The 12,329-nt window shown below is 50.8% G+C and overlaps 1 protein-coding gene across 1 annotated transcript; it reads right to left on the bottom strand.

The window, feature by feature from the left end:
* Window positions 1-4,356: 4,356 nt before the first annotated feature.
* Hoxd4 (homeobox D4) lies at window positions 4,357-9,448 on the bottom strand. Its single transcript, XM_059259190.1, has 2 exons — window positions 7,845-9,448; window positions 4,357-7,295 (listed from the first exon to the last, which is right to left on the bottom strand). The coding sequence occupies exons 1-2, from the start codon at window positions 8,272-8,274 to the stop codon at window positions 6,964-6,966; spliced, it is 762 nt and encodes a 253-aa protein (XP_059115173.1). The 5' UTR covers window positions 8,275-9,448; the 3' UTR covers window positions 4,357-6,963.
* Window positions 9,449-12,329: the final 2,881 nt, after the last annotated feature.

Genomic DNA, 12,329 nt, shown 5'->3' with positions numbered 1-12,329 from the left:
TTCCCCGCCAGGCACTTAAGTTGTATGGCAGGACCCGTTCCTGCCTTAAGGTGGGACCCGCTGGCTCTCAACTCTGTCTGGCCTGTCACCCTGTCACTCCTTGGGGGCGCTGGCAGGCAAGCTGCCACTTCTGAACCAGAAAAAAAAAAAAAAAAAAAATCGCCTAGCAGCAGGGCAGGCCCCGGCATGACCTCCTTTCTTGGCGCCCTGAACACTCCACTCAAGTCTTTCGGGGCCTGGAGCAACCTAGGCGAGGAATCCTTGCCCACCTTGACCTGTGTGATTTCCAGGTCGGCTTAGAGCCTACGGGATCCCGCAGGCCCAGCAACAGCCATGCCGCAGCTTCCCGCTTCCTGCAGTAACTCCGAGAGGGCGAGGGGGCCTACTGAATCGGGCTTACCTGGGGATAAGGAGATTTCTACTTTAGAATTACTGTATCAGAACACGATGTCACCACTCTGGAAGTGGCTAGATGAGATTCGCTGTAGATGTTCTGCGTGTGGGAAGAAGAGTTAAGCGAATCTCGGCCAAGGCTCTCTCCTGGGTTGTAGCAAGCTCATCCTAGAACCCCATACCTGGGAAATTCTGTATTTGGCTTTCTCGGTTTCTTAGCGGCTTTGCCGTGGAGCTGATGTCCCGCCACGACTTGTATGGCCTCTTAACAAAGTGTCCCAAAGCTATAAATGAGCACTGGGGAAAAATAAAAGGTTCTGAAACCTCAATCTAGAGGACCCGGCAGGTCCCAAAGAAAGGGTCACTGGATCCTTCTCCCAAACTTAACAGGGAGTCCCTCCTTTTGTTCACCTGTCCTGGCCTGGGCTCAGGCCCACTTGGGGTGCCTGTCGCAGTGGACCTTAGACTGCCCCCACTCCACCCCCATTCTGAGGACCCCGCCCCCAAACCTCCAGCCAGGGACTGAGCCCGCTGCAAGTGTTAATCCCCAGCCAAAGAGGGGGGCTGCTTTGCGGGAATTTGTCTCCAGGAAAGGATCTAAGCCTTCTTCAATCGGAGCATATGTTCATAGAGCAATAAACCGGAAAGATTTACAGTCCTCGCCCGGCCCCCAACAGCCTCACACCCTTTCAGGAATTACTTACGATGATTTATCACACCAACCCGGGCAATTGTCACACTGATAAAATAGCCCGGGCCTGTGCCCGCCAAGCCGGGCCTTGGGAGGCTGTTGGCGGCCTGGCCTCTAGTGAGGCTGGGGAGCCTTTTTGTGGGTTTCTTTCTGAGCCTACAAGGGGATGTCTGAGTGGATTGAAGCGGGTGGGGTGAGAGGGGAGACGATTCTCATTGAGAAAAATGCAAGCAGAGAAAGCACCCGGAATCTGCGTGCAGGAGTCACTTGCTAAGCACATAAACATTTATCATCTTTGAATAATTGAATTAATGTGTTATTGTTTGAATGTATAATTCATAGCGGGGGAAACTTTGTTGCTGTCCTGACGGAGAAATATACACAAAAAAAAAAAATTAAAAAACAAAACAAAACATACACACAACCCTAAACAACCCTCACACACAGCCTGCCCTCTGAAATTCTCCTCAAAGTCAATGGAGGCGCAGATGTTGAGGGGGGTGCACGAAGGGACTGTCCACTGAGACACCCGGGTCAAAGCTTGCAGCTAAGAGAAAAGAACGTTTGCTGCCAGCCCCCAACCCCAGGGACCGAAGCACAGCCGCGTTTAGGGTGTCAGATCTTGGAGTGAGGGTGAAAGAGGCTGAAACTGGAGCAAGAGACACTGTCGCTTTTGCGGCTCACCGCAGCCTCCCCTCTCTCGAAAGCTTCCCCTTGCCTTGGTTGCTCCGATTTGGGAGGTGGAGGGCTTCTTTTCCTTTTGTTAGATATTCCAAAAAGAAAAAAAATTACAAATACAAAGCTAAAGAAGAAGCAAGGAGACTGCTCGCTGGAGCGACGAGCGGCTGAGCTTGGGGTGGGGAAGGCGGAGAGCGAGAGAAGTAGCTTGGAATCATTATCTGTTGGTTAAAATCTGCCTGGGGTAAAATTTCAACTCGATTTTATAGCCTTCTATTATGACGCAAAGAAAAATTTACGAGCCTCGCTTGAAAAGAGGGCCAGGGCCTTTTCTCGCTGGTTTAAGAATAGGCGGCAGATGCGGTGACAGCGACCATTGTTCCCGGTAGACACAGGCGACCGGGCAACCTCGGCCCGCGTGCGCCAGGAGTGTCCCCAGCCCGGCGGGATTTTTTTTTTTTTTTTTTTTTAAACTCCTGTTGTCTGGGGAGCAGGCTGCACGCACCCCCTCACCCCTCGCACACCCTCGCATCCTCATCCACACCCGCCCTCTCTCTCTCCCTCTCTCTCTCTCTCTCTCTCTCTCTCTCTCTCTCTCTCTCTCTCACACACACACACACACACACACACACACACACACTCGGTCGCCCGTAGTAATTTTTCATAAGTGCAAAGCTTCGCTGAACCAAAGGTCACCATCCAGGCCACTAACAACTTCTGGCCGGCTCGCGGTTCTAAACCAGAGAAGCAAAGGCAACTATTTGTCAGCAGCTCTGACAGCTAAGTTCATTAAGGATTGAAATCTGATGAAATAAAAGTCGCCCAAATATTTACCTGCGGGCCGCGCTCGGCGCCCGCCGCGGGGCCGGGTCTGCGGGGCGCGGGGGACCCCCCTCGGCGGGCCGTGTTCTCGGGATCCCTGCACTTTCCAAGTCGGAGAGAGCCCTTTGCGTGGCAGATTAATGACGACTCCGTGTTTCTTAAGGGACGTGCTGAATTAATTATTTCGCCAATCACGTGGTCGCGACTTGTAGAAATCTATTCTTATCATCTTCCTCGCACTTTGAAAATTCTCCGGGTTATGAGCGGCCCTCCCCCGGCTGCCGCCGAGCCCCGGCCGCCCAGCCCGGCGTGGGGGGCAGGGAGGGCTCCCCAACATGGCGCCGTCTGCCGAGGGTCCGATTTACTGTACTGTACTCAGCGGGCTCAGCTATGGACTCGCTTCCTCCTCATCCCTGCCGGTGATTCAATACACACAGCGGTATTGATGTATTGGTGGGCACAGGAGGAGCCATTAACCAGAAGACGGGCAGAGGACAATCATAAAATGTGTCTGAATATTTAAACTTCTGTCTGCGCACTTATAAATACACATGTCCACGCGTCTGGGGCGAGCCCTTCCATATATTAAGGACATATGTCCTATTTTATGCATTCTACTCATTTCCTGTCTCCAGCAAGACACCCCCCTATCTATTTTGGAACTCCTGTCTTGGACCCCTCTTCAAAGCTGAGCCCAAGATGTGGGAAAGCCCTCGTGATAAAAATAGTGCATGGTACGTTTTATAGTAGAGAGTGTTTATTGTTGTCTGAGGGGCAAGAGGGATGCAGAGCAGGAGGGGCAGTGTTGGTAACCCCAGAGGGGTTCAGCAGGCCAAGGAAAGTAGGAGTCCAAGAGGGGATGCCAGCCAGGTCAGGTCAGAGCAACCACCACCAGCCAGCCTCAGTTGGGCCTCTGGAAAGTGGGAAGGTTTCTCCCAAATCAGGAAGGCTTCCTCTGAAGGGGGTCTAAGGACTGGCTAGGACAGAAAGCCAGTTTGGAGCTCTCTACTAACTCAAGCCTTTGCTTCTCTTTCAACAAATAACGCCCTCCACCCTGCAGCCTGGGTCTGGCATCAGGCTTTCCAATGCTCACAAAGTATAGTAGCCAAACTGGGAGTGGAAGGGAAGCTTAGAACTGCTAGACCTTGAGTGGCTTAACTTTCACACCAAAGGCACCAAATAACTTGGTGTCAATTTCATTGCAGAAAACAATAAGATAAATCGTTTATAGTGAACGTTGGCTTTTTAGAAAACGAAGAGTCTCTATCAAGGCACCAAACAGGAGGGAGATTTTACTACACCTTTTATTATTTCAAATATAGATCAATGAATTACATCAAAACTACAGGCAACAATTAATATAAATAATACTTTAATCAGTGGCAGTAAAACACGGTCAGTTCTATTTGTAAAAAGCATCTTTGTGAGCAGACTTCAAGGGGCTGACTGACAACGTCATCTCACAACAAAAGGCTGCAGTGGACAAAGTGAGGTGGGAACCAGAGGCACGCTGTCCTCAGCAAACATTCCACCCCTCAGCCCCAGTCACGACCCCGACACAGGTTTTAAAACACCCAAACAAACACTTCTGGCTCATATTTGGGGGGAACAAACTGGAAATAAATAACAGCAAATGGGGCCAGAGTCTTTCCACATCTTGCTTTCTCTAGAGTACCTTCCCACATGGAGACTCCTTCCCTTCCCTTCCCTTCCCTAGGTGACTAGGGTGGGGGTGGGGGCTACCCCTTTCCTGGTCCACTCTTTTGGGTCCGAAAGGGACCTTAGGACTGTCAACGGTTCTCTAGGCCCTGCAAAACGCCATTAGCATTTCAAAAGACAATCCCTCCCAGCTGAAGGGAAGAACTGAGACTTAAAAACAAAGAAGTTGTTTCTCGAATTAAGTTACTTTCCAAAGTAGTGGGGCTACGTTTGAGAAGGAGCTGGGGTTTTCTTCTGGAAAGCATGGTCTTGGCTTTCCTTTGGGGCAGGAGGAAGGGGGGGCAGTATTTGGTCTGAAGCTGGATGAGTACCCAGAACTTCTGAGGAGAGGGGAAAATCGACATAATAATCTCCATAGTAAGTATATCGTTGAATACTGTGAAAATATATACTCCCCCACCCCAAGGATGTGATTCAATATATGCTTAGATTTGGCTTTTAGGAAAGAATCTTAGCAACTTTCCAACTGGCCCAGGGATAGCGGCTCTTTTCAAATGCAATATCCAAAGACTGTCTCCATGTTAGAGGGAGGGGGGGAAAAAGAAGAGAAGGGTAGTTACAGTCCAAAAGGTTAAGGGTTTAGAGGTCAGTCCTCCCGGCTGAAATACAGCTAATCGAACAGAAAATTTGCCCTCTGGATGAACCTGATTCTGTAATTTAGCCGAACTTCAGTAAAATACCTTTTCAGCTTCTCGACGTGAGGGCGTCAGAAAAAAGACGTCTTGACTATGTATGAACTCTGTGCTTTTTGTCATGGAAACAATGATGTAAATAATGCAGGAATATCCATCTTTAATATCCCGACGTGGTGATATTCAAGTACTGCCATGTGCAAGTCTGAGAACCAGGCTCACCCCAAGGAGGAACAAAGAGCCTTCCCCAGGGTCTAATACAAAAGACCAAGGCTTGGAAGATGCTTCAGAGAAGCAGGATTTCAGTTTAGGGACTCCAGTTGAATGAATCCTTGCCCTCAGTTCTCAGGAGACACAGAACCAAAGGCTAGGCCTTTCCCTCCTCCACTTAAGTCTATTTTAAAAGTAATCACTGAAACCTTCTAAAGTGTTCTGAAATACTGAAAAAAGTAACAGCATTATTGATTTTATGGTTAAAATTTAAGTTTACCTCTCCCTCATTTCTTACTGGGGGGGGGAATTACTGCAATCAGGGGGTTCAAGCTTTCAAAGGCTTGTTTCAGTTGAGTGTCTAAACTCTTATCTACCTTTTACTCTTCTCTTCCTGATCCTTAAGGGTTAGCATTTTAAGAAAAAAGAGATTTGAACTCTTCCCAGACATGGAATAAGAATGAATAAAGAACTAAACCATTTTTCCTGTTGTTTGAGATTGTTTCAAAGTCACTGTCTTCAAGGTAAAGAAGTAGGCCTGAAAACTTCGGGACTTTTATCATTTCTGCTTCTAATTGATGTCTTGAGAAACACTTCAGGAAAAAAAAAAAACTTCAAGGGAAATCTCTTTAAGATAAACTTTTGTGGACTTCCAGGGTCTATTAGTTTCTTTAAAAAATAAGGCTTCCTTACCTACCCACTTTCTCTCTGCTGCCCAGCACCACCCCGGAATAGGCCATACATTGAGTCCTATATAATCCTGCTATGTGGGAGTACTTGGAGCATTTGGAATCCAGTTGGAATAGAAAATTCAGACATTATCTGATGACCCAGGGCATATAGGTTTTGTTTTCTTTCCCCAGAGGAAAATATTGAACCATTTGTTTCTTTTTTCCCCTTCTCTTTCTTTCAACCACCCGGAACTGCTTGTAAACACAGGGCTGAGGCAAAGCACATGTGGAAACATATTTTCAAAACGCAGTTCTCCTGGATCCTTGGCTTCCCTCTGGAAGAGTTAAGGGCCTCCTACACATATTTCCAGGGTGGGTGGGAGGGAGGGAGGAGCTCAAAATCCGGAATAGGGCCAGAAGTGAGTCCACAGATTTCTAACTCAGTCCCCTGAAGCTCAGTCGCTTTCACTAGCCTAAGGTTTTTTGGCACACAGGTGTCAGGTATTTTCTGGAGTCCATTCCCCCCAAACAAATAAATATTTAAGCAAATATAATCAAAACATAAAGTAACCCGTTTCCACTTCCTCCTTGGATTTATTTCTTTGGGCATGGGCCACTGGGAGCAAAACATTTCTTATTATCACAGCAGAAATTCTATAGATACCTCAGAAAGTTCTGAGATTCTCGCTCAGCTCTCCTGCTGTGAAAGCACCAAACACTGGGTGCTGGCCTTCTGCCTCAACTCCCCCCACAGTTACTAAACCACACAGCTCCCTGGAGGGGTGGTGTGGAGGAGAATGTCCAGGTTCACACTGGGATAAAGCCTCCAACCTTCATTTGCAAATTCAAAATCCAACAGCAGAGATTTCATGAGTTTAATGACTCGCCAAGGTTTTATGTTCTCAGTAGCTCCTGCCATATGATAATATACTTAAAGAAGCCCGCCCACCCTCCCACCCCATCCCTTTAGGGAGGGGGCTGCCCTCGGGCAGGATGGTAACCTAGTCCGAGGGCAGGGTAGCCTGTATGTCCCAGGTCCACCCCCACAGTACCTTAGAGCCCAGCGAGGTGACAGCAGGCCCCTCCTGCACCCGCAGCTTCGCCTCAACTTGGAGTGCAGGGAGGGATGGGCCCAGGGTCCCCACTTCTATAAGGTCGTCAGGTCCGTGTGGTTGTCCTTGGCCATGGGCTGCAAATGCTGGCCGGGGGCAGCTGAAGAGGAGCAGGAAGATGAGGAAGAAGAAGAAGACCTGCCCTTGGTGTTGGGCAGTTTGTGGTCTTTTTTCCACTTCATCCTCCGGTTCTGGAACCAGATCTTGATCTGGCGCTCAGACAGACACAGGGTGTGAGCGATTTCAATCCGACGGCGTCTGGTCAGATACCTGTTAAAATGAAATTCCTTTTCCAGTTCTAGGACTTGCTGTCTGGTGTAGGCCGTCCGGGAACGCTTGGGCTCCCCGCCGGTGTAGTTGGGGTTCACTAAGAGACAAAACAGACAGGAATGCCAGGTCAGAGCCCGGCCACTGGTTAGGCCCCTGGCTTGCCTCTGCCCTCACTTCCTGGCGCGTCCCGCAGCCCTCGGCCCTCCCTGTGCTCCAGGCTTGCCTGCTTCCTCCCTCCCGCCCTCTCCCTAAGAACACACTCACGCCCACCCAACCTCTTCCACGCACCCACTCCCCAGGCTCACAGATCCTCAAAGGTGCTCCCTTCTCCCCGGCCCACCGAGAGCTCAGGATCTCCAACATTTTGGGAATGCCCGTCTCTCTGCTCTGCGTTCCCTCTGCTGTGGAAATGGAGTCCTCCCCCACCCCACCCCCATCCCCACCCCCTTTTGCGCCCACAGCCAAGCAGCCAGCCACATGGTCCCGGCCTGCTCCCTCAGCTATAAAAATTTATGGAGAGAGTAATTGCGGCGCCCAAGGAAGCTTCACAAGCCCCCACCCACTCGCACCCCCTCCGGGGGGCCCAGGCCAAAAGATGGGAGTAGGGGTGGGGGAGGGCTGAAAGGTCGCTGCACCCGCTCCTTACCCGAATTCACATGCACCTTCTTCATCCAGGGGTAGACCACAGCGGGCTGCTTAAGTGCTGTCCCGGGGGGTGGCTGCTTGGGGCCAGTGGGCTGGCTGCAGGCCCGGGCGCCAGGCAGGGGCGCAGGCGGGGGCGCTGGGCACGGCTCTCCCGGGGCACCGTAGTGACTTCCTGGGCCGCCTGGCTCCTGTCCGTGACCCCGCGCGGCCGGCAGCGCTGAGCCAGGCCCCGGGCCGCCGCCTCCGAAGGGTTGCTCACCGAAGTCGGGCCGTGGGTAGAGCCCCGAGGGCTGGAAGTCGGCGCCCTGTGCGCCGCTGCCGTAGTAGTCGGCTCCCTGCTCGCCTAGGTAGCCACCCTGCAAATATTCCTCGCACGGAGGAAACTTGGGGTCCACGTACTTAGAGTTCACCATATACGAACTCATGGCCATTAATTTCAGAAGGTAGAAAATACTAATTTTTCTCGTGTTGTCTTTTTTTCTCCTTCCATTGGGCCCTCCTACTTGCTGTCAACTGAATAAAGTTGGGCGGCCATGTGACCAGGCCAGCCAATAGGAAGGGAGCGAGTTTATCACCGGGTTTGTGAGCATCTCATAATTTTCACAAATTTAACTAAATAACATACGTGTAATCAAGTGACTTGCCATGCCACATCTGAGAGTCCCTGACAGATGTTAATAGAGTTCCAATTCTATCCCCAGCACCCCTCTCCTCAGGAGGTAATCTCAGCTTTTGTCTTCCACTGACTTTGCTAACCTCCCATGCCCTCCTCACTACCACCGCCTGAGGCAGCCCCCAAAGTGGGCACAGTTCAAGGAAGAGTGAATTCTCCTATTGGGGTGCAAAATAAGGAAGAATGAGTGTGGGCAATGTGGCCTCTGAATTGGGTAGAGAGTGTTCCAGGCAGGCAGCCTGCCCGGCCAGCTGGCGGGAGTCCTGGACTCTGACATACAAAGACCTGTCGTGGCTTTGTCTTCATCAGGGTCACCCAAAAGTTACCAGAATCTGGCGGACCAGAATTGAGTTAGGCAATGAGTAACCACTATGGTTTTTCTGCCAATGTCCAGGTTGGGGTGTTTCTGGTTGATGTTGAGTCTTGCTGATAGAGCAGGAGGCCCTCGCTGTCCTTGGTCTAGCAGCTGTGGATTGGGTCAGGTTGGGATGGTGGTGGAGGGACCTTAACCTTGCCTAAATGTACCCCAAAAGTCTCCAATGGCCTTCTTTCCAGATTGTCTTCTTCCCACACAAGGGTTTTAAAACCAGGTGAGCCCTATTTGGGTACCTTTGTATCTCATGCTCCTGAAGGGGGGAGCTGCTGCTGCTGCTGGGGCTTCCTGGCCTTTCCCCTCACTCCCCAGTGCCCTAAAACCTGGCCTTACGCTCAGACAACCGCTTAATCACCTTCTGGAACCTCTATTGATAAAGGTGGGGGTTTCTCCAGGAAAAGGCTGCACGATGTCACCAGGCAAAGTCCATCATCCTGGAGTCCAAGGTAATGAAAAAGAAAGAGGTGGCTGGCCGGCTTGGCTGCCCCTACTCTCCATGTCTTAGTCTCTGGCCATGTCGGAGACATATGAAGTTTTTGCATCGACCATATATTCCCCTAGAATCGAATCTGTGACTATGTGGGTACCACACAAATTCGGTTCTACAGGGTATATATAGACAACGTTACAACCTCGGGTCCTACCCAGAGCAGACACTCAGGCGGTTGCTAGCCCAGATCTCTTCAGCTCAGCCACCAAGAACTCCCCAAGCCCGGCTTTCAGAGGCAGCTCAGGTAGGCTCGGTGACCATTTGCAGCAATGAGTGCCCTTATTCTCTTGCCAGGATCAGAGCTACGGAGCAGCTGAGCAACCAGGACCTTCTTCTTAAAAAAGAAAAGAAAAGAACGGGGGGAATTTTTTTCACCCCAGAGATGGCGGCTTTATGGCCCCCTTTCACAATCCAAATCTCCCGCCCCCTTATCAAGTGGTATTTCCCAAAAAGAAGCAAAGGTCCTCAGCGGCAGGGAGTTTTGAAAAAGGCAAAAGGGGATATTCTTCACCAATTCCTGGACCAGGTTAGTGGCCACAGCTAGTCCTCCCAAAATTCCAGCCTTTACCTTCCTGGGCCCTCAGCTCCACTGGACTTTCGGATCCCACTGCTGCTGCCGCCGCGGCTGCTGCTGCTGCTGCTGCAGACCCCGAGGCAGGCGCTGTTTGCGGCCAACGAGCCGCCCTGGGCTGAGACCGTCGCGCTAATGGTGAAGGGCAGGGCGAGGGGTCATTCGAAATCATTTACAAACATATCACAAAGTTTCATTATTTTTGCTTTGCCGACAGCAGCACAGAAGAGTACAAAAGTTCACGAATTTCGCCGCCCCAGCGCCTCCGCTGTCCTGGGCTTGCCCCTCAATTCAGGGCATCCAAGAGCCCAGATGCACTCTGGGGCTGGGCTGATTTCAGGGGCAGAGGCATACCCTGGCCTGAGCCGAGTTTTCGGATGCCTGACAACAGGCTGAAGATGTCCACATTTCTAAGTATTGTTTTGATTCTTCCCCTATAATTCAAAAATCGCTCTCAAGCTTCACACCTTAGTTTGATGGGGTGGGGGCAGGGAGACTCCCCTCACCCAAAATGGCAAAATTGGGTGCTCACTCTTACTCTGCACTTTGCTACTCCTCCCCACTTTTCATGTGCACTGTTTTGACTATTTTGAAGGGATTTCCAGGGCGCCAATTCTAAAAAGGGTTAGAATCTGTTTAAAGACTCCCCCCAGTTTCCGCTAAGGCCAAGCCCTTTCACCTATAGCTTTCCTGGGGACACTGGGCCTACCTAGGCTTTATCCAGACAAATTGGGGAAGTCTGATGGGTTGAGTGGGGACCAAGATGAGTATACACATTTTCATATTTGTTAGACATCGTGACCTGCATTTCACCTTATTGCTCGACTTGTTCAGACAGGTCAAAGCCAACAAGTTATTGATGAACAAAAGCGTTAAATATTCACCTCCCGTTCAACTGCCCATACAAACGCTTTTGATCTCTGCCGCTTTTTGTGCTGTGTGCAGCTTCAAGGCGCCAGATTCGGGGTTGCAAGCAAGCGGCCTCGGGAGAGATAAGCACCCACAGCCAAGGGTGTCAGGGACCGGGTAGAGTGGGGAGGGTGAGCAGAGGAAGTCTGGAGATTCCAGATTTTTATCATGGAGCCTAGAGTCAGGTTCACTTTGTGCAGGCCTGGTTCATAGAGGAGACTACAAGCTGGGGGATCTCAGCCTCACCAGGGGCCCAGCAAAGAAATCTGGCCCTGAGCCCAGTCTCAGCTTCTCTGACCCTGAAGGGAAGACATCTCAGAGGAGAGGAAGGATGCCTGGTCCCTGTGGCCCTTGCAAACCCACTCTTCCATTAAAATTAAACCACTTGGGGTTTGCAGTGAGTGAAAAGCCCCTGCTGTTTCCTTGACTCTCCTCTATTACCACCATCCTAATGAGAAGGTCCTCCTGAAGGTCCTCCTGAAGGTGTCACGAGCATTCTCAGATCCAAACTTCAGAGCCAAAGGTCTGGAGTCCCTGGCCCCGACCCCACCCAATTCCACTGAGCTCTGGAGCAGAGATCCTTCAACTGCAGCTAAGGAGGCACAGAGGTGAAAGACAAAAGCAAGCACGCATCTTGTTCAGCTGCTACCCCAAACCTAGAACTCACGCCGGTGGAGCTGGTTCCAGGAAAGAGACAGGAATGTCCATGTAAGCTCAGAACGCACAGCCCTTCCTGGAAGAAGGCCAATTCAACATACCCAAGGCCGTCAAGGGTTACATGTTTGCTTCTGTTTACAACAAATCAATTTTTGAAATTAAAACGCATATATATATATATATATATATATATATATATATATATATATATAGAGAGAGAGAGAGAGAGAGAGAGAGAGAGAGAGAGAGAGAGGAAGGGAGGGAGGGGAAAGCTGAGTTAGATTGGGCAGGCTTAATTTAGGACTGTAGAAGGGGACCCCTGAGCTCGCTGAACTTCGTTGAGAGGGTGGACTGCTAATTAGCTGCAAGTCTGCTGCACCTGTGAGCCTGCGAAGCCTAGGGAAGGCCTGGAAGGTCCAGGGAGGTCTGGGAAGACCAGGATGAGCCCCCGCGGTGCTTTTACTTGGGCAGGTGACTGTGAACTAGGCCCCAGAAATGCTTCCTAAAGGCTCAACCTGGATCCCCACCCCACCCCCCACCCCCGCAGTGAGCTTTCTGGGCCATTCTGGCCTGGGGAGGCATCGCAACTACGCCACCCTCCTATCCCCGCTGGCTCGGACCTTCGACCAGGACCACCGTCTCCCTCAGCACTGCCCTTCGTTACTGGGAAAAAAAAAAACAAAAAACCGAGAAGGTACTCACAGTGGCTCTTCCTGGTTCCCCCTTGTGCTCCGGAACCTGTTGCAATGAAAACAGGGTCACTCAAATTCCACAGGATAATAAAGCAGAAATAAATGACATGCAGAAAAACGA

The sequence above is a fragment of the Peromyscus eremicus genome, chromosome 4, assembly GCF_949786415.1.
Source record: "Peromyscus eremicus chromosome 4, PerEre_H2_v1, whole genome shotgun sequence".
Classification (NCBI taxonomy): Eukaryota; Metazoa; Chordata; class Mammalia; order Rodentia; family Cricetidae; genus Peromyscus; species Peromyscus eremicus.
Note: the sequence above shows the minus strand (reverse complement) of the source record. Positions and strands in the feature narration are given on the sequence as shown.